Source organism: Xenopus laevis, chromosome 7S, assembly GCF_017654675.1.
Source record: "Xenopus laevis strain J_2021 chromosome 7S, Xenopus_laevis_v10.1, whole genome shotgun sequence".
NCBI classification, from domain to species: Eukaryota; Metazoa; Chordata; class Amphibia; order Anura; family Pipidae; genus Xenopus; species Xenopus laevis.
Genome location: NC_054384.1, coordinates 11,515,485 through 11,543,436, shown reverse-complemented (window position 1 = coordinate 11,543,436; position 27,952 = coordinate 11,515,485). Strand labels below are relative to the sequence as shown.

Here is a 27,952-nt window from a genome sequence, read left to right as displayed (position 1 = left end):
GGGAGGTGGAGACGGGAGGACAGAGGGGAGGAGAAGGCACTCAACCAAAGGAGAAAAGCTAAAAGAGACTCAGAAGGGGAGGGGGAGAAATGGCCAATTATATTTGGTGGCCAGTCCATTCAATTGTCCTTTATTGCACGTGTGCTCTTTTATTGCTACCTGCACCCTGAGAATTCACATTGGCCTGTCCTGCAGAGTAATGAATCCATCAAACATCTGCTCTGTCTCTGTCACTGAGATCATGTCCTGCCAGCCTCCTTAATAGCTATTCTTGATCACCAAATTCTGCCCCCTCCCCAAAAAAAAACCACAGCTATGGGGCCAGCTATTCACAGTGCTAGGGACCTGTTTTTTTTTGGGGGGGGGGTGATATTGTGTGTGTGTGTAGCTAATATAAAATAAAACGTTAAAGCAATTAAGGTAGGCATCGCGATACTGTCTCTATATTGTTTTAAGAAAACTTACAAGGTGGAGGTGTCTCATTTAAAGGCTTCCAGGAAAAAATACTGCTGCAGCACTTGTAGTTGCTAAAGTGAACAATTTTAATTTATTAGGTCAGATGACCAGGCAATGTTTCGGGCTCAGATTCGGGGAGATTTAGTCGCCTGGCGTCTTCTTTGGGGCGACAATTTCCCCCAACTGCCTTACGCCTGCTAAAATTTAAAAATCGCCTGCAGCAATGCACTCGCGGCGCATCGATTTCTGAGGTCGTCTGAAGTTGCCTCACGAGGAAACTTCGGGCGACTTCGGAAATCGAATCGCCGCAAGTGCATTGCCGCAGGTGATTTTTCATTTTAGCAGGCGGAAGGCAGTTTGTGGAGATTATCGCCCTGAAGAAGAGGCAATTAGTTGCCAGGCAACAAAATCTTCCCGAATCTGCCCGTGTGCTAAAGCCCTAAAGGCTAGCTGGCTTTTAAACTATTTTTTTTAGTATGATGCAGACAGTGATATCCAAAGGTTTGCAGTTGGTCTTTTGCATTCTGTTTGTTGTGATTTTAAATCATTTCGGATTTTTGTCCAGTAGATTTGTAGTTTGCTGTTTCAATTGCTATTTAGTTGCTATGGTCCAAGTCACCATAGCAACCAGGCAGTGGCTTGAATCACAGATTGGGATATAAATAAAAGAGGGCCTTTACTAGAAACAGAAGTAAGTAAAAAACAGTTTGTAGCCACACAAAGAAATATGCTTTTCATAACTGGGGTCAGTGACCCCACCCCCCCATTTAGAGAGGCAGAAACGCCCTATCAAAAAGAAGTTTAGGAAAAATTTAAAACATGAACATCAGATACCTTTATGTTTGTTTATTTTTATGAAAAATAAATCAAAACATTCTTTAAAAAAAAAAAACATGAACATCAATTGATAAGGTGCTATGAACTGCACATTTTATAACATGCTAAAAGTTGACTTTAAATACCCCTTTATGTCTCTGGTGTGTAATATTAGGTTTGTAAGTAGCATAATGGTGTCGACTTAACTATTTATTAAAATCAGTGTGCACTGGACAGGCAAGGAATCACCATGTTAATGCACAGACACGCACAGGCTAATGCTTTGCCATGACGTGTCTGATGTCGGCCAAGAAAGAAGCGATTGGTTTCTTTTTCCCTGGTGTACATATGCCAGCAGAGAAAATGTATGGTGTGACATAGGGTCAGGGCACTTTAAAAGCTGCACATCACCATTGTCAGGTATGAGTAAAATATAATTTTATCAGTCTGCTTTTTTTAATAACTACTATGCCCATAACTTTACTCTTTATATAAAAAGCAGCCTGATTCTTCAAGTCAAAAGAATATACATATCTATATGTATTTCTCTATCACTACCTTACCTATATAATGTACATTAAAGAAGTAAAGTCTAGAATAGAATAAGGCTAGAAATGCTGTATTTTGTATACAAAAAATAAACATGAACTTACTGCACCACAAGCCTAATCAAACAAATGATTTATGCTTTCAAAGTTGGCCACAGGGGGTCACCATCTTGTAACTTTGTTAAACATCTTTGCAAGACCAAGACTGTGCACATGCTCAGTGTAGTCTGGGCTGCTTAGGGATCGTCATAAATGATCAAAACAGCACAAGTCAAAAAATATCTGCCAGAAGCCAATACAGCAAGACTGATTAATAATCAGAATATACAGACTGCACTGGGTCCTGTGTTGTCATGTAATCTAATGTGGATTTTATAGTTTTTGTATTGTTTAATACACTTTCTCCAACTCTGCATAACCAGTGGCTGCAGCAAAATAATCCTCCAAATAGAATCTCAGTTTATCTGTTTAAATCTGGCTCCATGATCTTTGTCATTGCAACTGGAGTTGGAAACAGTAAAAGGGATGTAAAGGCAAAAATAAAAATCCAAAACAAATCTCTACACAGTCGCCGTCTGCTCTACAGGGAAACAAACAAAGTTGCTTGAGTTCTGCATGGCTGGGAAGTAAGGCGGGGCTCCCCCTGCTGTTCATAAGTATGATTGTTTCCCTGCAGAGCAGTTAGGGACCGTCTGACAATTGTAGTCCACAGCAGTAAATGAAGGGAGAATTTCGCTGCATATGGTCAGGTTTCTTATAAAAATGGTACAAATTTTTAAATTAAAATATATTGGATATAGGTTTCTTTTTCATTGAAGAAAGTAAAAATGGGATTTTATTTGTTTGCCTTTACGTGCCCTTTAAATACATCTAAAATTGATGGCAACCTCCCTACATACTAACTACCTTTAATAGGAATAAATACAAATTCCTATAAAGATGTACTATAAACAATATGAAAGCGCTAATAATCAAAGGGAAGAGTTCAGAAGAGAATGCAATATATGCAGCAGAGTGGGATGGTAGCTGCAATAATAATAATAATAATAATAATAATAATGGCAGAAGACCAAGAGGCTGCTTGCAGATCAAGAAATGAAGAGAGCCCTACAATATTCCTAAAGGATGTGTATGTTCAATTACTACATGCAAAAAAAAAATGTACGTGGAGGCGGGGCCTAAAAATTTTATGATGCGGCTCCATTAACTTTCTATGTACTGAACTACAAACTGTCACCTGGGTCTGCTTTGGCTTCACTTTAGTCACTCCCCTACAGCCATAGCATAACAGAGGTGGATATCATTTTGCTGACAACTTCAGAAAGTAGAAAAATCATAACTGCCAAAATGGTCAGGCTGTATATTTGAAACTGGCAGATATGGCCAGCCCAAGGCATCTGTCTGCATCTAATACAAGCATTTATGGTTAAAGGGGAACTATCACGAAAATTAAAATTGAATATAAACTTCAGCATACTGAAATAAAACACGTTCTGAATACAACGCATTAAAAATTCTGTACCGTTTCTGAAATAATCAAGTTTATCTTCACTATTCCTCTCTCAGTATCTGTTTCTCCTCATTCCGTCTTCATTCAGGAGTTGGGTATCAGATGAATGATCCAATATATCTTATAGGGGGGCTCCTTTTGCCTAGAAGATGTATTAAAGCTCACTCTGTTAAAATCACCAGACATCATGTCTCTCTACATGCAGAATTTGTGCAAAAGGCAGTTATTTTGTTAGATTTTGTTTGTACTGGAATCAGTTATTAGAGTGAGCTCTAATACATCTGCTAGGAAAGGAAGCCCCCCTATAAGATATATTGGATCATTCATCTGACACCCAACTGCTGCACGAAGACAGAATGAAGACAAACAGATGCTGAGAGAGGAATAGTGAATATAAACTTGATAATTTCAGAAACCATGCAGAATTTTGAATTGATTATATTTAGAAAGTTTTTTATTTCAGTATGCTGACGCTTATATTCGAGATAGTTCCCCTTTAACCATAAATGCTTGTATTAGATGCAGACAGATGCCTTGGGCTGGCTATTTTAGTGTCTTACTTCAGTATGAGGAAGCTTATATTAAATTTTCATTTTTGTCATACTGTAGTTCCCCTTTAAACGCAGAATTCTGGTCAATGAATTAAAGGCAAGAGTCACTTGTAGTTACACATACTGTACCTATGTTATAACAAAGGGTAAAATACACTGTGAAAAATTGCAAGGTATATATTTAATTTCATCTTTATCATGGGGTAGTTCACAAGGCCAATTTCTGCAGTGTGATTATAAGATATAAGCCGTCTACAACTGTAGGAAACCATCCAGTTTTCCAGTTTATATTGACATCTATTGAGACAACCTCGCTTGCACTCGGATTGTAAATGTGAATGATTTGCCAGCCTGACAGATAGTGGCATCTTTGCCACTATCTGTCATATGCAACTGCATTTTTTTCCATTTAAATCCCATGGCCGAAACCAGGTAGTAAAAATAATGCCCTTGGGGAATAATATTTAAGTATTTAGTGGTCTTTGCTCATAGTCGGCATTGATATTCTGCCCCTGTGCGGTCTTTAAATTGCTTTGATCCTGGGTGTGTTTCACCCACGACCCGTTCTGATGACTGGATTAAGCTGAAATCAATACACAGTGTGTGTCTAGGGCTGATAGGGCTGCACTGTACAGCTTGACTTTTCAGCTACTGGCTGGATACACTGTTATTTCAAATGGCACCCCATAGAAACTCTCCACAAAATAGTAAGTCTAATGTCCATGACGACTTTCTCATCAATGAATTCATTGGGAACACGTGGGTGTTTGGGTATTAATAGCCCAGAGAAGAGGTCATTAGATGCTACAGCATCTTAAAGGTACAGCTGGAAAATCTTAGTTCAGGGGTCTCAACCCGCAAAGCTTGTGGAACTGATTGGTGGTTTAACCTCTTTGAATGTAAAACTGTCAATCATCCCTAATCAGCACCTATTGCACAGTCCTGTCTGTGTTTGTAAATCCCACATAATAGCAATCATTTGTTGGGAGTTTAGCAATTTGGATCTCTGCTTCCAAGAAAGATTGTATCTGTTGGAAAGTGCATTTAACTCTGACTCCCCCAGAGAGGATTACAGCCATCACAATGCCCCCATGTGCATCTCTGCAATTTCGGTATCATTTTCTGCAATGCTGTTTAATTTTAGAATTGTTTCTTTAAGACATCTAAGTTATATTGCAGGTGCTCTTATATGTGTGCATTTTTATTCTTTGTCTCTTTCTTCTTTCCCTTGGAAGGTTTAAAATATATCAATTTAAACTAGGAATACGGTCATCTAATATACAATATAACAATTTTGCCTGGATAATCAAGGTTGTTGCTCTTATTATGAGCAGCTGGGAGACACTGCCTAAAAGTGAATTGCTGTTTTGCTCTAAACTAGAGAACATTATATCTAAGGCTTGAGGAGGAAAATTACCTTTTTTTTTACCACAAGAGAGCTTCAGACCTCCAGTCTCGTTTAAAGTAGACCTGTCACCCAGACATAAAAAGTTGTATAATAAAAGTCCTTTTCAAATTAAACATGAAATCCAATTTCTATTTTTTATTAAAGCATTCATAGCTGTTGTAAACGCATTTAAAAATCTCAGCTGTCAATCAAATATTGCTTGAATCAATGCTCTTGACTGTAACAATAAAAATTCAAGAATTAAAAAACTACAATTGCCCCACAATGGTTGAATCAATTCACAAGGGGTGCAAAAGCACTTAACAAAAAATCGGAGAAAACCTCCCCTAAAGGAAGGGGGAAAACCCCCATATGGAAATCAATTCTCAACTATTTTAACTCATAAAAAACACACCTTTATTAAAGCATAACTAAAGAAGTAGCTAGAAATGTTGTACATTATGTTTTGTGCTTCTTTACCAGCCCAAGGCAACTACAGCCCTTTAGCAGTAAAGATCTGTGTCTCCAAAGATGCCCCAGTAGCTCCCCATCTTCTTTTCTGCTGATTCACTGCACATGCTCTGTGCTGCTGTCACTTACTGAGCTTAGGGACCCACTCACAATATACAGTACACATAGAATAGAAATGTCACAATAAAAGGCTGATTAGTAATTAATACACATAATTACTACATGGCAGCACAGAAACCAGTGCAATTAGCATCAGAATTTAATAATCAGCAAACCTGTAGCATCATCTTATATTACAGCCAGGGAAGCTCATTTTCTGCTGGATAATTAGTGACGAGCCCTAAGCTTAGCTTCTCAACAGCCAATCAGAGCCCACTGAGCATGTGAGTGTCACGGACACTTTCCAAGATGGTGACCCCCTGTGACAAGTTTGAAGTCCTGGATCATTGTTGCTATTGACAAGCTGAAACTTTAGCCTTGTGCAATAAGTTCACTATATAAAATATGGCATTTTTAGGATTTAGTTCTCCTTTAAGTAAAGGCTAAAACCCTCAGATGACACTCAAGTGTCATAATTATAAAGTAAATATTTAGACTTGTTTATATATTGTCTGTCTGCTCCCAATTTGGAAATTTGTCTGCGTCTCTCCTTAATTGTATTTTTAATTTGGAAGTGTTTTATCCTTTCTACATAATGAAGGTGAGTTTTTCTATGGGTTAAAGAGTTGAGAATTAATTCCAATATGTGGATTCCTTTACCTTACTTTAGGGGAGGTTTTCTCAGATTTTTTTTAAGTTTGAAACTGTCCCCAAGATCACTGAGAATCATTGAGTGTAAGTGTCCCTATTATTTCTTTTTTGGGTAAAACACATTTTTACAACCAGTGTGGGAAAAAAAACATCAGAATAAGCAAGGTATTCACTGAACTTTGTTTATTACATTGTATTTGTTACTGATTTGAAACCTGCAACTGCATTTATTCGTAGCAAATAAAAGATATTTAGTAATTCGTTGTGGTTTTTGTGCCTCGGTTTCTAGAGAATGAAATCTCTCTCTCCTCAGTCCTCACAGAAGTACAACAGCCTCTGACACCTTGGTCACGTGAGGCGGGATATCCCACAATGCATCGCTCGGTTCGTGACGACATTAGAGAAGAGTTTCCCTGACTGAGACCTTTGTCGGGGAACTAATCCAGCGAGAGTCATGGCGGCGTGGGCGAATGGTGTCCGGGCTGTGCTGCTGGACGTTAGCGGAGTCCTGTATGACAGCGGTGGGGCCGGTGGCGGGAGCGCGATTCAAGGCTCTGTTGATGCGGTAAACAGGTGACTTGCATTGGTAGGCGTGGCTTACAGGCCGGAGGGCGGGGTGAGCGTGCAGTTGGAAGCTTGGGGGAGGGGACAGTAGCCATGCTGGTGGTGGCAGGGGAAAAAACTTGCTTTATTCAAAATTAAAGTTGCATTATTTCATGAATCAACATAGTACAATGACTGTTTATGGCAGTAGCCTTGCAGTTGTTTTAAGTGTATTCAACCCTTTCTGGAACAAAGCCAATGTATCTGCCAGTACCTGGGGTTTAGCAGTAGAAGCAGCTCTGAAGATCTTGTCTATACCGCCCAGTGTTTTTGAAACAGAAAGAGGGACTATAAGATAGATAGACCTGCTTATCTTAAATAGGTACAATTGTTTCTTTGCTTATCTTAAATTGTTACAAATGTATCTAGGTGCACCTGCCACATATTTTGGGCTCTTGGCCAAGAGTCAATTAAGGGAGAAACTCCACGATGCTACAGGTGCCGACACGTGGCCACACGACGAAACGCATGAGACGTGTCGGATGTTTTGAAGTGAAGGAGAATCGCATGTAAGAACTACATTTATCAGACTGTCGTTTCGTCGCATGGGGACTTGTCGACACCCGTCGCATTGTTGAGTTCCTCCTATAGTTTCAGAAACTTTGTATGTTTTTATGGCTGTTCAGTGCAGGAGATTAAAGGAGAATTCAACCCTTTAATAAAAAAAACCCGTACCCCTCCCCCCACGTAGATCCCTCTCATTCCTCCCCCAGCCTAACTGCCCCCTGGGGAAATGCCCCTAACTTTATACTTACCCCTCGGCTCAGATTCGGGCATCGGAGTTCGAGCCAGCCATCTTCCGGGTCTTTGTATCTTCTTCCAGCACTTTTGGCAAATTGCTCCAACTGTGCATGCGCCGCAATACTGATATCCCAGTCAGTTTACCGAAGACCCGGAAGATGGCTGTGTGGAACTCCGATGCCTGAATCTGCGTGGAGGGGTAAGTATAAAGTATGGGGCATTTCGCCAGGGGGCCAGTTAGGCTGGAGGGAGGGGGTCTACGTGGGGTGGGAGGTACGGGTTTTTTTATTAATGGGTTGAAATCTCCTTTAAAGAAAAAGTTGGGACATTTCAGTAACAATCCGGGACTACAGGTTGAGCTGTCAAAATCGGGACTGTCCTTCGAAAAACTGGACAGTTGGGAGGTATGCCTTGTATCGGCTATAGGGTCCTGACCTATGTGGAAGATTTGTGAAATCAATCATCTTTATGACCTTGCACAAATCGCTCACATGACCTGCAATTAGACAACATACATGTGCTTATTGGGCACATCACACTCTCACTAAGCACCTGCGTGTGCCCTAGGGGTGCCACCTTTGCACATGTATGAGCAAATAATTTATATTTTCTTTACTAATGATTATATCACAGAATGTCAGCACCAATTGCATCCCAAAGCAAAGGAATGTATGCACAGATAATATTGTACGAAATTAATTTTCTTACCATATTCGTTGCATGTATGGTGGGAGACAAGCCAACCGAAATTGGCAGAAGACTTGGATATCAGTTGCTCGTTGATTGGGCCGGCCGGAAAATTTTGATTGGGCGCCTCTGAAGGCACCTGAACGTTGGCCATTGTTAGTGCTGAATCGTCAGATACAGGTGGAATTCTATTGTTTCTATTTGTATATCTCTATGAAGATTTTCATTCATCCAGGTCATGGTATATCTATGATATACATTTTAAATAAAAAAAAATATATTTATAGTAATAGGTATATTTAGATTGACCTATACTAGATATTTGTATATCTCACGATTCAGATCTACACTTGTGTACGAATAATCTTTCCTGGAAACATCTTTTCCAGGAAAGATTGTAATTGTAACGTCTATTGCCACCTTGGATAGGGATCATTGTGCATTTTGGCAGAAGTGCACCCAAGAACAAGACATGGGAATCCATTTAAATGAAAGGCTCCCTTGCACCAGCACAACCTGCACCTTGTGTGTGATGCACCAAATTAGGTGCCCCTAGAAGCTCCTGTGTGTATGGCATTTTAATAGGTGCTCTTCTATTGGAGTCACTGTAAAGAGAGCAGACCCTGCCACTACTGGGGGCCTAGGAAATATTCAGGGCATAGTGGTGCACTGACTGATGCTTATGACAAATGGCATACTCTGAATTGTTGGCAGTTTGTTAACCTAACCCCTTGCAAATAATATAAAATCTACATTCTTGGCAGGGAAAGGGTTATGGCTAAATAAAAATGGGGGCTTGTTATGAAAACTAGGTCCTTTAGCATCAGGGATGATCTGCAATACATACCTACTACAGACAAAATAAATGCAGTTAGATATTATAAATCTTATTTTAAAAGAATATGAAGAATGAAATGGATTATTTATTGCATGGTATTATCAGTTTCTAGAATCAGACCTACATTGTAGTGGAGTATTGCAAAAATCAGACCTTAAAGTATATCACATTAGCTAGCAATGTACTGTAGTCATACTGTAGACTGGCCACTGGCTCAGCGTTCATTCAGGCTGTTATTGGCATGTGTTTGTGCTGGATACAGTTTCAGCTATGTTTAGTTGGACTTTATTTAGCCTGTGTCAGTTTCTTTGTGCACTACAAGACATAGGTACATATATCCATACAGAAGAAAAGAAGCCTTGGTACAAGCTGTAGCAAACTGCATATGAATGCCTGGGCTGGTCAACATCTACAGTGTGTGCCGTTGTATACATGCTCAACACAAAAAAGTAGGAGCACACACAGGACCAGCTGTCTGCTGAACATTGCACTAAAATTGTAGGATAGAGCCCAAGCAGGCTAAAGGTGGCCATACACGGGCATATAAAGCTGCCGATATCAGACCAATTTAATCTGCCTGTGTATGGAGGCTTCCGACAGGTCTTTCTGATCGATATCTGGACACCATATCGTTCTGGAAGGTTTGATTTTTCTTCCGACGACCCATTGCGCTCATCGTAATCCTATCGTTCGCCATAGGACCGAACCTTCAGATTACCCCCGATATAGCCCTGCCATTAGTGGCATATCGGGGAAAAGATCCACTTGTTTGGCGATGTCGCCAATCGAGCGGATCTTATAGTGTATGGCCACCTTAAGACAATGGTAGTTTAGGCAGTACCACCTTCATAGAACCTGGGGGTGGGGGGTAAGCAAAATAAACTAAATAAGGATTTACCTATTACTATAAATATATATTTTTTATTTAAAATGTTAATATGTTTCCTTTTAGTATGTAAAAGTTATTTATTATATTCCTATTCTGCCTACTTTCTGTCTGAAATCTGGATATTGGAGTCACTGACCCTAGCAACCAAAAACAGATTCTGGTTCTGTTTTATTTTTCTTTGTACAAGTATGGGACCTGTTATCCGGAATGCTCGGGACCTAGGGCTTTCTCAATAATGGATCTTTACATAATTTGGACCATTCTATCATAAGTCTACTAGAATATCATGTAAACATTAAATAAACCCAATAGGCTGTTTCTGCTTCCAATAAGGATTAAAGGCACTGTTTTACAGTTTGATATGAGTTATGGGTTATACTTATATGTTTAGCTGTGCAACTGGTTTAGCGGATGAGCTCTGTAGCATTGAAAGGTGTATTTTCGATGGCAATGGGTTGATATTTCTTGCCTGAGTCGTGTGCATTGACCAGCAGCTTGAATAAGTGTTTGCGTGTGTAAGTGTGTCTGGCTTTTGTCTTAAAACAAAGGGTTGTGTAGCACCTCCACAATGGTCCGACTCTTCATTACTCCCGTTTGCATACGAATAGCTGAGCTAGTTGGACATTTACAGTGACCTGTTTCAGGATGGACACGGCAAGACCTGTATGAGGAATGTAGAGCAGTAAGTTCTATAGACCAGCTGGTAGCGACTGTCATCTCCAGCCCATTACAGACTGAACAAGATTGTGACGGCAGCAAGCAGAGAGAGCTCATAAAGTAATACCACCCCACAGGGGGGTTCCAAATAAATTGAGCATTTATAGATAACCTGCTCCTCCCTGTTTGTTATTCACTCATGCCAAACATGAGTCTTCTTAATAGCCATGGCACAATTCTTTCAGCCTTTTTTTACAGCATCATAAAGGCATGTCTGTCTCTTCACTCCCATATGGACTTTTCAGACAATGGAGATGAAAGTTATTTAATACAGTGTAAGTCATGACCAATGGCAAAAATGTGGCCAAGACTGATACCGTGCATGAACTTTTCAGTGTTGGTCCTTGGGGCTTAATCCACAGGGACCCAACGATTAAAGGGGTTGTTCACCTTTAAATTAACTTTTGAGTTATTTGGGTGTTTATCTGCAGCTCTCCGGTTTGTTTGCTAAAGCCCAAATTACCCTAGCAACATGCATTGATTTGAATAAAGTTGGCCATAGACCCAGAGATCTGATCATTCGAATCCACTGAAAATCGTCCTATCGGTAATACATATCGGTAATACATAAATTTTCTAACCTGGCCAATCAACTGAACGTCCGATCGCCATGGCACAAAAAATTTTGGGACACCACACACAATCTGAAAATCGTACAAATTGAGGATTCGTATAGTTACATAGTTAAATTGGGTTGAAAAAAGACAAAGTCCATCAAGTTCAACCCCTCCAAATGAAAACCCAGCATCCCATACACACACCCCTCCCTACTTTTAATTAAATTCTATATACCCATACCTATACTAACTATAGAACTTAGTATCACAATAGCCTTGGATCTTTGCGTCTATGGCCAGCTTTAGAGACTGGAATATGAATAGGAGAGGCCCCAAATAGAAAGATGAGCAATAAAAAGTAGCATTAACTGTAAGAGGTTATTTATCACAATCTGAATTTTTGAAGAAAAAAAGTCAGACCAAACTAGAATCCACGATTTGACCTTATTTATCATTATAAAAAAACCCGATAAAACAGGTTTGTAAAAAAAACTTAAAATGTGGGTTTTTGAGAAGAAAAAAAAGCTTGAATTTTTCCTGAAATTGCTCGAAACCCTGTTTTTCTTTTAGCAGTCTTGGGGTGTAATAAATCACAAAAATTCAAGTTTTTTCCACTAAAAATTCAGATTTTATAGTAAAATGTTTTTTGATTTTTTGGCATTCGGATAAATAACCCCTTAAATTTGTAGCCTTACAGAGCATTTGTTTTAGATGGGGCCAGTGACTCCCATTTGAAAGCTGGAAACAGTCAAAAAAAGAAGGCAAATAACTTAAAGGAACAGCATTAAAGCATTTTAAAGTAATGGAAATATCATGTTCTGTTGCCCTGCACTAGTATAACTGGAGTATTAGCTTCAGAAACACTACTATAGTTCAAATCAACAAGCTGCTTTGTAGCAATGGTGGAAATTGAATAAAGACTATACGGCACAGGATAAATAGTGGATAACAGATAACACCATTATGTTCTACAGAGTATCTGCTGTGTAACCTGAGCATTTTCTCGTTTGAATGGCTGCCCCCATTGCTACACAGCAGCTTATTTATACAAACAATAGTAGTGTTTCTGAAGCAAACACGACAATTTAACCAGTGCAGGGCAACACTGCATTATATATTTATTACTTTAAAACACTTATTTTTTATATTAGTGTTCCTTTAACAACTCTCAAAAAGAAAAAATGAAGGCCAAGTGAAAAGTTGCTTAAAATTAACCATTCTATAACACACTAAAAGTTAACTTAAAGGTGAACCACCCCTTTAAATTAGCTGTCGAGGGGGAAAAACATGGATAACATGGCACAACCAAGTCTCCTTTATATGATTTTTTTACAAAACTCACAAAGAAAATCATTGCCTGTTCTGACTTTCACATGAAGGGACAATTATGTTTCTGTGCATTGGGAGGTTCAGACATACCATTACCACAGGGGTAATAGCAGATATGGGTAATCATATCAATGTCCATTCCATTTTAGGGTACACACACATTCATCTGCTTTTGCTGAATGAGTTCTACCCATGTGCCGTTTGAGTGCATCAGAACTCATGCATATGCTTGTAATGGGAAACAAATTAAATCTAAATTCTACAGTTTCGTCATTTTCCTATGGGACCAGAAATTATTATTATGTAAAAAATTGCTGGAAAATCATACCCCATTTGCACCAGGCATTTTTCTGCAGCAAAGAGAAAAATCTTTGACCTATATAAGTTTCACTGAAGATTATGATAAATAATGTAACTTCCCCTGCTACCATTTAAAAAGATATTAAAGGAACATTAATGCCAAAAAATAAAAAGGTTTAAAATAATAAAAATACAGTGTACTGTTTCCCTGCACTGGTACAACTGGTCTCTTTGCTTTACAAACAATATTATAGTTAATTAAAACAAGTTGTTGTGTAGCCATGGGGGCAGCCATTCACAAAACAGTTTACAGAGTTTACCTGTTACCTGCTAAGTAACCTGTGCCTTTTTGTTTCCTTTTTCAGCTTGAATGGCCGCTCCTTTGGCTACACAGCAGCCTATTCATATTAACTATACAGGTATGGATTATCCAGAACCCCCGGGAACTGAGGTTCACTGGATAATGGATCTTTCTGTAATTTGGACCTTCATACCTTAAGTCTACTAGAAAATCATGTTAATATAAAATAATCCATTCCGTAATTCGGAATTTTCTGGATAACGGGTTTCCAGATAACGGATCCCATACTGGAACAGTCTTTCTAAAGCAATTACATAACTTTTACCAATGCAGGGCAACAGTAAGCACTGCCTGCAGCCTTGTGCTTTTATATGGTCACGTAACTCCTTGGTGATTTATAATCTCTTTATAAATGACAGTAGAGGGTACATTAGTCACTATATAACATATGCCTGAGCTGAACATGTTTAGATATTTCCAACCTGCCAAATTTGATTCCCTGCTTGTGATTAACCAGATGCGGTAAAAACATACCCAGCCGTATTACTTCTAATAAAAGGACACTTGAGCATCTTGGGTTTTTTGTTTTTTATTTTGATTCTCTTATTGGGACACTCCATCTCTGTCGCTACACCAAAGGCGACGTCGTCAGTCATTGCACTTTTTTCTGTCTCTTTAACGAGGGAACAGATGCCACAAGCACAATTGAAAATCCTGCCAGAGGCCAATTAATGATTACATAGCACACGGCCATTTAGGCAGGTAATTGTTTTACCAACACAGATGTTTTGTGGAAGTCATAAAAGATCAGAGGGGCCATTGTCTAACGCAATTGGTATTAGATTAGCCTCTTGCCCTATAAACTCCTTCCAATGAGCAGGAATTAGATGTGGCAGCAGCAGGCAACCATGGTGTAGGAATGCAATATCAGAGTATATGTTAGTATTTTGCAGTAACATAGTAAGTTAGGCTGAAAAAAGACACACGTCCATCAAGTTCAACCTTTTAACTCTATTTTAACCTGCCTAACTGGCAGTTGATCCAGAGGAAGGCAAAAAAACCCATCTGAAGCCTCTCCAATTTGCCTCAGAGGGGGAAAAATTCCTTCCTGACTCCAAAATGGCAATGGGACCAGTCCCTGGATCAACTTGTACTATGAGCGATCTCCCATAACCCTGTATTCCCTCACTTGCTAAACACCATCCAAACCCTTCTTAAAGCTATCTAATGTATCAGCCTGTACCACTGATTCAGGGAGAGAATTCCACATCTTCACAGCTCTCACTGTAACAAACCCCTTCCCAATATTTAGGCGGAACCTCTTTTCTTCTAAACGGAATGGATGATGTTGTGTCCGCTGGAAAGACCTACATCATTAGAGAGATTATTATATGATCCACTTATATATTTATACATACAGTGGTGTGAAAAACTATTTGCCCCCTTCCTGATTTCTTATTCTTTTGCATGTTTGTCACACTTAAATGTTTCTGCTCATCAAAAACCGTTAAGTATTAGTCAAAGATAACATAATTGAACACAAAATGCAGTTTTTAAATGAAGGTTTACGTTATTAAGGGAGAAAAAAAACTCCAAATCTACATGGGCCTGTGTGAAAAAGTGATTGCCCCCCTTGTTAAAAAATAACTTAACTATGGTTTATCACACCTGAGTTCAATTTCAAAGGTTATAAAGCCATTTCTAAAGCTTTGGGACTCCAGCGAACCACAGTGAGAGCCATTATCCACAAATGGCAAAAACATGGAACAGTGGTGAACCTTCCCAGGAGTGGCCGGCCGACCAAAATGACCCCAAGAGCGCAGAGACAACTCATCCGAGAGGCCACAAAAGACCCCAGGACAACATCTAAAGAACTGCAGGCCTCACTTGCCTCAGTTAAGGTCAGTGTTCACGACTCCACCATAAGAAAGAGACTGGGCAAAAACGGCCTGCATGGCAGATTTCCAAGGCGCAAACCACTTTTAAGCAAAAAGAACATTAAGGCTCGTTTCAATTTTGCTAAAAAACATCTCAATGATTGCCAAGACTTTTGGGAAAATACCTTGTGGACCGACGAGACAAAAGTTGAACTTTTTGGAAGGTGCGCGTCCCGTTACATCTGGCGTAAAAGTAACACAGCATTTCAGAAAAAGAACATCATACCAACAGTAAAATATGGTGGTGGTAGTGTGATGGTCTGGGGTTGTTTTGCTGCTTCAGGACCTGGAAGACTTGCTGTGATAGATGGAACCATGAATTCTACTGTCTACCAAAAAATCCTGAAGGAGAATGTCCGGCCATCTGTTCGTCAACTCAAGCTGAAGCGATCTTGGGTGCTGCAGCAGGACAATGACCCAAAACACAACAGCAAATCCACCTCTGAATGGCTGAAGAAAAACAAAATGAAGACTTTGGAGTGGCCTAGTCAAAGTCCTGACCTGAATCCTATTGAGATGTTGTGGCATGACCTTAAAAAGGCGGTTCATGCTAGAAAACCCTCAAATAAAACTGAATTACAACAATTCTGCAAAGATGAGTGGGCCAAAATTCCTCCAGAGCGCTGTAAAAGACTCGTTGCAAGTTATCGCAAACGCTTGATTGCAGTTATTGCTGCTAAGGGTGGCCCAACCAGTTATTAGGTTCAGGGGGCAATTACTTTTTCACACAGGTTTGGATTTCTTTTCTCCCTAAATAATAAAAACCCTCATTTAAAAACTGCATTTTGTGTTTACTTGTGTTATCTTTGACTAATAGTTAAATGTGTTTGATGATCAGAAACATTTTGTGTGACAAACATGCAAAAGAATAAGAAATCGGGAAGGAGGCAAATAGTTTTTCACACCACTGTAGTTATCATATCTCCCCTTAAGCGCCTCTTCTCCAGCGTGACTCTAAGGCCAATAGCACATGGGGCACATGTCCAGCAGAAATCATCAGTGGTCAAAACATCCACTGTGATAATTATTTTACATTTTAAGACAAAGTAAAACATAACGAATATTAATAAAATGATGGTGCACGTTCAGGTATTCATGGGCCACAGTACAATTATAGCTGGCAACAGGTTTGTCGCTAGCATCAAAACCCTATAGTACAGTCAAGGAATCCGTTATCTGGAAGCCTTATCCAGAAAGCTTCAAATTACGGAAAATGATTTATTTTTTCTCTGTAATAATAAAACAGAACCTTGTACTTGATCCCAACTAAGATATAATTAATCCTTATTAGAAGCTAAACCAGCCTATTGGGTTTATCCTTATTGGAAGCAAAACCAGCCTATTGGGTTTATTTAATGTTTATATGATTTTCTAGTAGACTTAAGGTACGAAGATCCAAATTACAGAAAGCTCCATTATCTGGAAAACCCCAGGCCCTGAGCATTTCGGATAACAGGTCCCAACTTGTAATACGATATATCACAATTTTCCTCTTACTCTTAAGCATCAGGAGCACACGGGGGAGTTGTTGGAGACTATATTATGAAGGCAGACTGAGCTGTATTAAGTTATAAATTTGTATTAGCCTTTCAGGGGGGTATTAAAGGACAAGAAAAAGTAAATTCAATGGGTGTGCCTATATGTAAGGCATTCCCATTGAATTATATTGATATGTTTTTTCCAGATTTTTAAAAATGATTTCCTTGTACGTATGGGACCTGTTATCCAGAATGCTCGGGACCTGGGGTTTTCCGGATAATGGATCTTTCCGTAATTTGGGTCTTCGTGCCTTAAGTCTACTGGAAATTAATTTAAACATTAAATAAACCCAATAGGCTGGTTTTGCTTCCAATAAGGATTAATTATATCTTAGTTGGGAACAAGCTACTGTTTTATTATTACAGAGAAAAAGGGAATCGTTTTTAAAATTTTGGATTATTTGGATAAAATGGAGCCTATGGGAGACATTCCGTAATTCGGAGCTTTCTGGATATCGGGTTTCCGGATAAGGGATCCTATACCTGTACTTTATTTAATGTTTAAATGATTTTCTAGCAGCCTTCAGGTATAAAGATCCAAATTATGGAAAGATCCATAATCTGGAAAACGGCAGGTCCCAAGCATTCTGGATAACAGGTCCCATACCTGTATACCAGTCTGTATGTGCAGTATATAGTTTTTTGGGCAGGAATCCATGGCTTGGCACTGTGCTTGAGAGGATTTGTTAGTACATGAAAGAGCAGATGCTCAGTCTCCCAGTGACACCGGCTGCTCAGTGTTGTGAGAAGGTCGCACAGTCATTAATTAGGGATAATTGTTCCCCCCGGCTGCTTTGCTCACCTGCATCATTACCCTCTGCGTGTGCCCCCATCACTGGCATATTAGCAGCCTGCATTGCAATCTCGTTATGTCTTTATCCAAATGGCCTCATTTAAAAGAGAAAAGCTTATGTTATGAAGGGCAATTACACTCTAAGTATTTGCTGTATCATTTTAATCTGTCTGACGGCCAAGGGACAAGTGCTGGAGCAGTGTTTAACCTTACATTACTGAAGGAATAGCTGAGCCACTATGACCTCATGTTGTTTCCAAAATTCTGTATCTGTGCAAAGCAATGCTGGGCCATCTTCTGCCCCATAGCTCCCAGTATGTGCCCTGCTGCACCATAGCTCCCCATCTGAGATATGAATACATTTCCAATCACAGAGCTTCATACAGGGTGTCGGACTGGGGGGTCAGGGCCCCCCCAAGGGTCGCAGGCGCCCCCCCAGCAAACCTGCCCCCTGGTAGCACGTACCTACGGTGCGCTCGTTTGTGGGCAGGACAAGTGGGTGGAGCGGGTGGGGCAAGAGGCGGGGCCAGGAAACCAGGTGGAGGTCAGGAGCGGAGGGGGGTTGGTCTCACTCTGTGGAACGCGTCTGGGCCAACAGACCCTCTGGCAGCACATACCTACAGCGAGCTCGATTGAGGGCGGGGCAAGTGGCCGGAGCACGTGGGACAAGAGGCGGAGCCGGGGCAACCGGGCGGAGGAGGTCTCACTTTGTGGAACGGGTCTGGGCCGACGGGGCCCACCGGGTTTTTCCCGGCACCCCGCCGGCCCAGTCTTCAAATAAATTAGTTTTCAGACAGACTATTTTGCAGGATTTGTTGCGCTAATTATCTCCCATAGCCAACCTGAATTTACAACAGTAACAGAGTTAAAATGGTGGTTCATCTGAAAGTTAACTATTAGTATGTTATAGAATGGCTCATTCTAAGTAACTTTTCAATTGGCCTTCATTTTTCTTTTTAATAGTTTTTTAATTATTTGCCTTCTTCTTCTGGCTCTTTCCAGCTTTCAAATGGGGGTCACTGACCCCATCTATAAAACAAATGCTCTGTTAAGGCTACAAATGTATTGTGAATGCTACTTTTTATTATTCGTCTATCTATACAGTCCTCGCTTATTCAAATCAGTGCATGGTTAATAGGGTAATCTGAACCATAGCAACTAGATTGCAGACTGGAGAGCTGCTGAATAAAAAGCTAAATAACCACAAATAATAAAACGTGAAAACCAATTGCAAATTGTCACTCTCTGCATCATATTAAAAATTAACTCAAAGACGAACCACACCTTTAAGTTATTAAAGGTGAAATGTTCCTTACAGATCTAGTCAACTCTAGCAAGCAATTCAAAGGTAGCCTTTACAGGTCACCCCTTTAAAAGCAAACTGATTGGTTGCTATGAGTTTCTGCACCCGGGCAAACTTGGTGCCTTTTATCACATATAAGAATAAATATTCTAACATTATAGTGGTTGTTCACCTTTGAATTAACTTTTAGCATGTTGTAGAGAGTGACATTCTGAGACAGTCTGCAATTGGTTTTCATGTTCTATTTGTGGTTATTATTCTTTTCATTCATTAGCTCTCCCGTTTCAGCAGTTTCAGCAATCTGGTTGCTAGGGTCCATACTACCATGGCAACCATGCACTGATTTGAATATAAGGATGCACTGAATCCAGGATTCGGCCAGGATTCAGCTAAATCCTTCTGCCTAGCTGAACTGAATCCTAATTTGCATATGTAAATTGGGGGTGGGGAGGGAAATCGCGTGACTTTGTCACAAAACAAGGAAGTAAAAAATGTTTTCCCCTTTGCATATGCAAATTAGGATTTGGATTCGGTTCAGTATTTGTCCAAATCTTTTGCGAAGGATTCGGGGGTACGGCGGAATCCAAAAAACTGGATTCGGTGCATCCCTATTTGAATAAGAAACTGATAATTAATAGGGGAGGCCTGAACATACAGATCAGTAAGACAAAGTAGCAATAACAATAAATGTTTACCCTTAAAAAGCAATCGTTTTTAGATGGGGTCAGTGACCCCCATTTGAAAGCTGTAAAGAGTCAAAAGAAGGCGACAATTCAAAAACTATAAAAAAAAAAGGCCAGTTGAATAGTTGCTTAGAATTAGCCATTCAATAACATACTAAAAGTTACCATAAAGAAGAACCACCAACAAAGCCAAAGGGGCAGACAAAAAATGCCCATCTGTCTAATAATAAAACCTCCCTTGTGTGTTATTTGAAAAATTGAAAGTACTGTTATAGTTCAGGTCTGGATTGGGAATCAAAATAGGCCCTGGCATTTCAAATACAGGTATAGGTCCTCCATAGCATCCCATTTGTTATCTGCAACTACTGATTCTTTATATATATTCGCTTATTTTCAGGATAAGACACGCTGGGTTAAAGCTACGTTTCTGCACCAATGAGTCTCAAGCAACACGGAGTCATTTTGCCCAGAAACTAAAGAGATTTGGCTTCAGTATTTCTGAAGAAGAAGTGACTGCTCCAGGCCCAGCAGCAACACGTCTGATGAAAGAGCGAGGACTGCGACCCCACCTCTTGGTGCACAATGGTTTGTGTTAGTCTAATGCCACACAAGAAATGTAATGACAAAGTGGCAAATACAAAGAGCAAAGAACATATATTTGTACAGGTATGGGACCTGTTATCCAGAATGCTCGGGACCTGGGGTTTTTCCGGATAATGGATCTTTCCGTAATTTGGGTCTTCATGCCTTAAGTCTACTAGAAATTCATTTAAACATTAAATAAACCCAAGAGGCTTTTTTTGCTTCCAATAAGGATTAATTATATCATATTTGGGGTCAAGTAGAAGCTACTGTTTTATTATTACAGAGAAAAAGGAAATAATTTTTAAAACTTTGGATTATTTGGATAACATGGAGTCTATGGGAGACAGCCATTCCGTATTTTGGAGCTTTCTGGATATTGGGTTTCCGGATAAGGGATCCTAAACCAGTAGTTGTTCCCTTCCCTGGGAGGATTATTGGAAAATGTCAGCGTGCGTCAACAGTGAAGTAACCCACAAATCACTTTGATAATTGTTAGAGTAAATAAATGTCTGCCATAGTGAATAGCACAGTGCTTTGCTAAAGTATTCAGACCCTTAACCAATTATTTAATTTTATTGATTAAAATGATTAACATTAAGGGGCATTATTAAGGGTCAAATTTAGAGTTTATGGGAGTTTATAAACACTCCCATAAACTCGAAATTCAAAAAAAAAAAAAACCAATCGAAATTTATAAAACAAAAAATAATTGATTTTTTTAAGTCTGGGTGAATTCGAGTTTTTTTGGCCAACAACAACAAAAAAAAAAAAAATTAGATTTTGAAAAGTCCACCAAAGGACTCCAGATTGATTGTAGGAGGCCCCCAACAGGCTAAAACACCAAGCAGGTTTTATATGGCAAATATTCAAATTATAATTCTTAAAGGGACAGTCCGTGATAAAGTTCGAAATTCGAATTTCAGATTTTTTTTTAAACTCTAATCGAATTTGGACTATTCCCTAGTCGAATTATACAAAATAAACTCGACATTCGAATTTAAAGGAGAAGGAAAGGAAGAAACTAAGTAAGCTTTATCAGAAAGGTCTATATAAATACACCAGTAAACCCTCAAAATAGTGCTGCTCTAAATCCTCTGTCAAAAGAAACACCACATTTCTTTCCTTCTATGGTGTAGTCATGGGCTTCTGTATCAGACTTCCTGTTTTCACCTCCAGGGCTTGGGCTTGAGCATGCTCAGTTTGCTCCTCTCTCCTCCCCTCCCTGCAGTAATCTGAGCCCAGAGCTGAGTGTGCAGGGAAAAACTCGGGCTGGAAGTGATGTCACACCAAGCTAATATGGCAGCTGCTATCCTAAACAATTAGAGAGAGCTTCTAGAGCTGTGACTCAGGTATGGTAAAGCATTCTGCAGAATAAATATAGTCTTATAGATTGGACTATTGTGGCTAATCTATTGGCAATAAAATGTCTCTGTAGCTTTCCTTCTCCTTTAAAAATTTGAATTTTCAAATGTGCCCCTAAGAGGCACATTTATTAAAGGTTGAATTTCGAATTCATGTGAGTTTTTTAAAACTCTTATTAGATTCCAATATACTCGAAATTTGACTGGAGGATTATGTATAGAATAAACTGAATATCTAAAACTTCCCGACCCGAAAACTCGAATCGAATTTGACCAAACTCAATTTGAGTTTTTTTATCCTAAAAAAAAACTTGAATGTCAGGAAGGCTACTAATGTCCAAATTGGTCCTTGGACATCTCCCATTGACGTATACATGAACTTGGCAGGTTTTAGGTGGCGAATAGTCGAATTTGAGTTCTTAAAGGGCCAGAGTGTGATAAATCTCGAAATTCAATTTAAAACTCAAATCGAGTTTGGATAATTCACAATTCGAATTTGAGAGTTTTGACCACACATTTTTTTTCGAAAATTTTAATTTTCAATTTTGACCCTAAGATCTGCCGCTAAGATAATGATTCTTTCATTGCAACCACTAGAGTGCTGTGATTGGTTGTCCTACTTTTTACAACAGATCTCCTGCCTGAATTTGAATCTGTTGAGAAGTCAGACCCAAACTGCGTCCTGATTGGAGACGCTGCTGAAAACTTTTCCTACGAAAATGTGAACCGTGCTTTCCAGGTTTTAATTAACTTGCAGAAGCCTGTCCTCATATCACTGGGAAAGGGGTGAGTAGCTAATAAACAGGTAATGGGGTGCAGTGAAAACTGGCCTAATCTTAAAGGGCAACTAAAGTTTAAAATAGAATAATGTTAGAAATGCTGTATTTTGTATACTAAATATAAACACGAACTTACTGAACCAGAAGCCTAATCAAACAAATGATTCATGCTTTCAAAATTGGCCCAGGGGGCCACCATCTTGTAACTTTGTTAAACATATTTGCAAGACCAAGACTTATGCACATGCTCAGTGTGGTCTGGGCTTCAGTTGGGAGGTTAAGCTTAGGGATCGTCTTAAATTATCAAAACAAAATTCAAATAATATATGCCAGAAGCCGATACAGCAAGACTGATTAATAATCAGAATATACAGACTGCACTGGTTCTGTGGATACAAATCTACATAGTTGTTACAGGGAAACAAACAAAGCTGCTTGAGTTCTGGGAAGTAAGGTGGGGGGGGCTTCCCCCTGTAGTTTGACAGTATGATCGTTTCCCTGTTAGGGACCGTCTGAAGTTTCCTAACTGCAACTGTCAGAGCAAGTAAAACGAAGGGCGAATTTCACTGCATACATTCAGGTTTCTCATAAAAACTGTACACATTTTTTAATTTAAAGTACATTGGAGAAAGGATTCTTTTTCATTAAAGAAAGTAAAAATGTGTTTTTTTTTTTGCCTTTACATCCCCTTTAAAGAGGTAGTTCACCTTTAAATTAGCTTGTCCCATTTTTGGCAACTTTGCAATTGATCTTCATATTTTTAAATAGATTTTGAATTATTTGCCTTCCTTTTTTAGCTTTGCAGCTTTCAAATGGGGGTCAACGTCCCCAACAGCAAAAAACGATTGCTTTGTAAGCTTATGATATTTTTATAAGTTACTTTTTGTTTCTCTTCAGTCCCTCTCATATTCTTATTCCAGTCTCTCATGAAAACCACTGCCTGGTTGCTAAGGTAAACAACCAGATAGGTTCTGAAAGCTGAAGAGCCGCTGAACAAATAACTGGAAAAAAAACCACAAAAAAATAAAAAATGGAACCAACTTCAAAGTGTCTCAGAATATAAATGTTTGTCATATTAAAAGCTAATTTAAAGGCTCCTGGAAAGTCGCCGTCCCCTCGCCCACTTACATGTCCGGGGGGGGGAGGAGGAGGCTGCAACACTAGTGAGGAGAGCGCAATAGCGCTCTTAATGGATCGGTAACATCAATTTTTAAGAAATGTTGTTTGTCTACAACGGAAAAAAAACACCACAAAACATATTTAACTTTAAAATCGCAAGGTCTTTATTAATAAATAACTTACTGAAACTCCGCTTGCTCGCCTCTTCAGAAAGGGCGACGATCTATTGTGCGACACTCGCTTTCTCCTCCCTGGCTATCTCCTATAGAAGGCAGAGAGGAGAAATCGAGCGCCACACAATGAATCGTCACCCTGTCGCCTTTTCTGAAGCGGAAGTGGAGTTTCGGTAAGTTATTTATTCATAAAGAGCGATTTTAAAGTTAAATATGTCTTGGTGTTTTTCCGTTATATACAAACAAATTATTTATTTTTTTATAATGGTTACTGGTCTTTTAAAGGTAGAAAATACTGTTTTCCCCATTCAGAGTGCATGATCTGCTGCCAGTATCATGAGTGCCTTTTGCATGGTGAAAGAGTGTGAACTGTAGTGTCTCTGAACAATGTAATGTTCCTTGGCAGTAGATTGTTCACAATAAAATCGTATTTTATGCCAAAGCCCCTTCTGGGGACAGCAATAGCTGAGCTTGTCAATCACAATTTCCAAAAAAGTCCCTCCACATGTTGTTCAACTACAACTTCAGAATTTACAGGGTGCTGGGAGTTGTACTTTACTTACACATGGGCAGGAACGTGTCCAGAACAGTGTATTCTTTAATGCAATAGCCAGCCTATAACACAGCTTTCTATGTTGTTCTTATAGTGGATTTTTAAATGGGAATTCTAAAGAATTCATTACTAACAAACATTTGATTTCTCTGGATGTTGCTGTTGCTGAAATTTTGTTCACTGAATTTTTTTTCTAGACGTTACTATAAAGAAACAGATGGATTGAAGTTGGATGTTGGGGCTTATATGAAAGCTCTGGAGGTAATCTTCTATCCCCTACTTCCCCCTCTATGTGTTGCTTCTCTACTCTAAGTAAGTAACACCTTCTCATATCTCTCTATCAGTATGCCTGTGACATCAAAGCTGAAGTTGTGGGGAAACCATCACCAAACTTTTTCCTGTCCGCTTTGGAGGAGATGGGAGCAAAGCCAGAAGAGGTAAATGCTGTTGTTGAAAATTTTTAAAGGGATCCTGTCATCGGAAAACATGTTTTTTTCAAAACTCATCAGTAAATAATGCTGCTACAGAAGAATTCTGCACTGAAATCCATTTCTCAAAAGAGCAAACAGATTTTTTTATATTAAATTTTGAAATCTGACATGGGGCTAGATATTTTGTCAGTTTCCCAGCTGCCCCTGGTCATGTGACTTGTGCCTGCACTTTAGGAGAGAAATGCTTTCTGGCAGGCTGCTGTTTTTCCTTCTCAATGTAACTGAATGTGTCTCAGTGGGACATGGGTTTTTACTATTGAGTGTTGTTCTTAGATCTACCAGGCAGCTGTTATCTTGTGTTATGGAGCTGCTATCTGGTTACCTTCCCATGCTCTTTTGTTTGGCTGCTGGGGGGGGGAAGGGAGGGGGTGATATCACTCCAACTCGCAGTACAGCAGTAAAGAGTGATTGAAGTTTATCAGAGCACAAGTCACATGACTGGGGGCAGCTGGGAAATTGACAAAATGTCTAGCCCCATGTCAGATTTTAAAATTGAATATAAAAAAATCTGTTTGCTCTTTTGAGAAATGGATTTCAGTGCAGAATTCTGCTGGAGCAGCACTATTAACTGATTCATTTTGAAAAAAATTTTTTTCCCATGACAGTATCCCTTTAACTGAATCTACTAGTCTATAGCCAATGTATGGATCTCCAGGGCTAAACAATCTTTACACTTTGTTTACAAGTGAGACTTCCCCTCTCAAATAGTTTCCACCGCTTCAAAGCTTTAGCTATTTGATATGAAGTAGCAAAGTAGGCAAATTCATGGAAACGATATATCTTCTCTTTCCAAACCAACCAATACAGATTCTTAAAGCTGAAACTTGTCTACACCTTAAATCTGTTTTCTCTACTTTAGTAGTTGCTCTGTCTTAAATATCAATCTCTTTCATTATGTTTTTGTGCCCTAACAGGCTCTCATGATTGGGGATGATATAGTCCATGACATTGGAGGAGCAAAGAGCTGTGGCTTACGGGCTGTACTTGTCAGGACAGGGAAATACAGGTCAGTATTATACTAAGGGATCCACTCTCTATATGTGGCACTACAGTTGCTTCTTTTAACTCTTTTCAGTTTTCAAATGGGGGTCACTGACCCCATTTAAAACAAATGCCGTTAGACTACAAATTTGCTGAAATTGCACACTGGAGAGCTGCTGAACACATAACTAAACTCAAAAACCACAACGATAGAAAATGAAAACCAATTGCAAATTGGCTTAGGATATCACCCTCTACATCCCACTAAAAGTTAATGTAACGGTGAACATTCTCATTAAGACATATTCATGAATACACTTTTCATTGTAATGCTTTCTTTTTCCTAGACCCAGTGACGAAAAGCATCCCGAAGTTACCGCTGACGGTTACGTGAATAATTTAGCTCATGCTGTGGATATTCTCCTTGCATCTCAAGACTGTAATCAGTGATGGAAAAAAACACTGATAGAATCATGTGCCAAATAGTTTTGGAGACGAATACTAAGCCTTCTGCATATAACCAGAAATAATGATCACCCTCCTGTACCACCAGTAAGATGATTAAGGGCTCTTATACACGGCGGTTTTACCTGCGTAGGAGTAGACGCACTAAATTATTGTCAAGGGGCTGTACTCACACAGATGCATGTATGCACTGAACGCAGGTGTAATGCAACATGCTGCGTCCCACCTGCGTTTGGTGCTTACATGCGTCTTTGTGAGTACAGCCCCCTTCACAATAATTGAGTGCGTCTACTCCTTCCTGAATGGAAGAAATCGGAGTGCAGGTGAAACCGCACGTGTGTAAGAGCCCTAAAGGCATAGGTGTCAAAGAGAGAAACAGCTAGATTATACTGGTGCATAGGAAACATAATCATTATAAGCATCATCCTACCTCTTCCTGTTTTGAGACTTACCTAGCCATGTAACCTAGAATGCGACTGGTGCACATTAACAATCACGTTCAGAGAAGGACGCAAGTACCCAGTCATCTGGCAAACTTACACCCTAACTGTATACTTCGAACTGAAGAACCCAGTTGCACATCCCGCGGTTATTCTGCCCCTGACAGAATTATAAGTAGTTCACTAAATACAAGCAGTTTCCTATTAATGTACAATTTTAAATAAAAATCAATTTAATGTAAAGTTTTTTTTATTTATTTTTTTATTTTTTTAAATCTAAATCCGGGCCTGATTATGGGAGTAAAATCTCAGTCTCATGTCCCCGGATTTTTAAGTATTTCTGCTATTTACACTTTTTTGCGGTCCCTAATTTTACACTTTTAAAATGGTTTTCCTACTGAATTCTGTACAGGTAAAAAATTAGGGATGCACACAATCCACTGTTTTGAATTCAGCCGAACCCCCGAATCCTTTGCAAAAGATTCGGCCGAATACTGAACCGAAATCCTAATTTGAATATGCAAATTAGGGGTGGGAAGGGGATAACATTTTTTACTTCCTTGTTTTGTGACAAAAAGTCATGCAATTTCCCTCCCCGCCCCTAATTTGCATATGCGGATTCCGTTCGACCAGGCAGAAGATTTTGGCTGAATCTGAATCCTGCTGAAAAAGGCCTGAATCCTGGATTTGGTGCATCGCTATAAAAATGGAATAAAAATAAAAAAAGTAAGGAGTCCAAGAGAGAACCCCACCCCCGAGGTATGTTTGATAAAGCTGTAAAGAAGCATTATTTTGGGAGGCAGTGTGCCCCTCCATGAAAGGCTGTATGAATAAGCAGGCCCGGATTTGTGGAAAGGCCATCTAGGCCCGGGCCTAGGACAGCAGGATTTTAGGGGGGCGGCATGATGCCCAACCACACCCACATTGGTTCAAAAACACTGGGGATGTGCTGAAGATACAAGAATTTTTTAAATTTCCCATGATGATGAAAACTTGCACAGGGGACAGGGCCATGAACGGAAGTGGGCCTAGGGGCTTGGTACCTGCAATGGCATGGAGTTGCCACTCTCAGCCCTATAAAGGGGGTGGATCAAAGTAGTTAACTTTTAGTATGTTATCGAATGGCTAATTCTAAGCAACTTTTTTTTTTATAGTTTTTGAATTATTTCACTTCTTGTGCTGACTCTTATCAAGCTTTCAAATTGGGGGGGGGGTCGCTGACACAATCTAAAAAAAACAAATGTTCTGTAAGGCTACAAATGTATTGTTGCTGCTGCTTTTTATCACTCATCTTTCTGTT

At 39.4% G+C, this 27,952-nt stretch overlaps 1 protein-coding gene across 1 annotated transcript; it reads left to right on the top strand.

Moving 5' to 3' along the window:
* The first annotated feature begins 6,929 nt into the window (after window positions 1-6,929).
* On the top strand, window positions 6,930-26,895 carry lhpp.S (phospholysine phosphohistidine inorganic pyrophosphate phosphatase S homeolog). The gene is given in 7 exon segments (NM_001096300.1): window positions 6,930-7,062; window positions 20,103-20,290; window positions 22,284-22,437; window positions 24,473-24,536; window positions 24,620-24,712; window positions 25,681-25,772; window positions 26,095-26,895. Coding segments are annotated over 7 exon segments (813 nt in total). The 5' UTR covers window positions 6,930-6,943; the 3' UTR covers window positions 26,198-26,895.
* The last annotated feature ends 1,057 nt before the right edge of the window (window positions 26,896-27,952 follow it).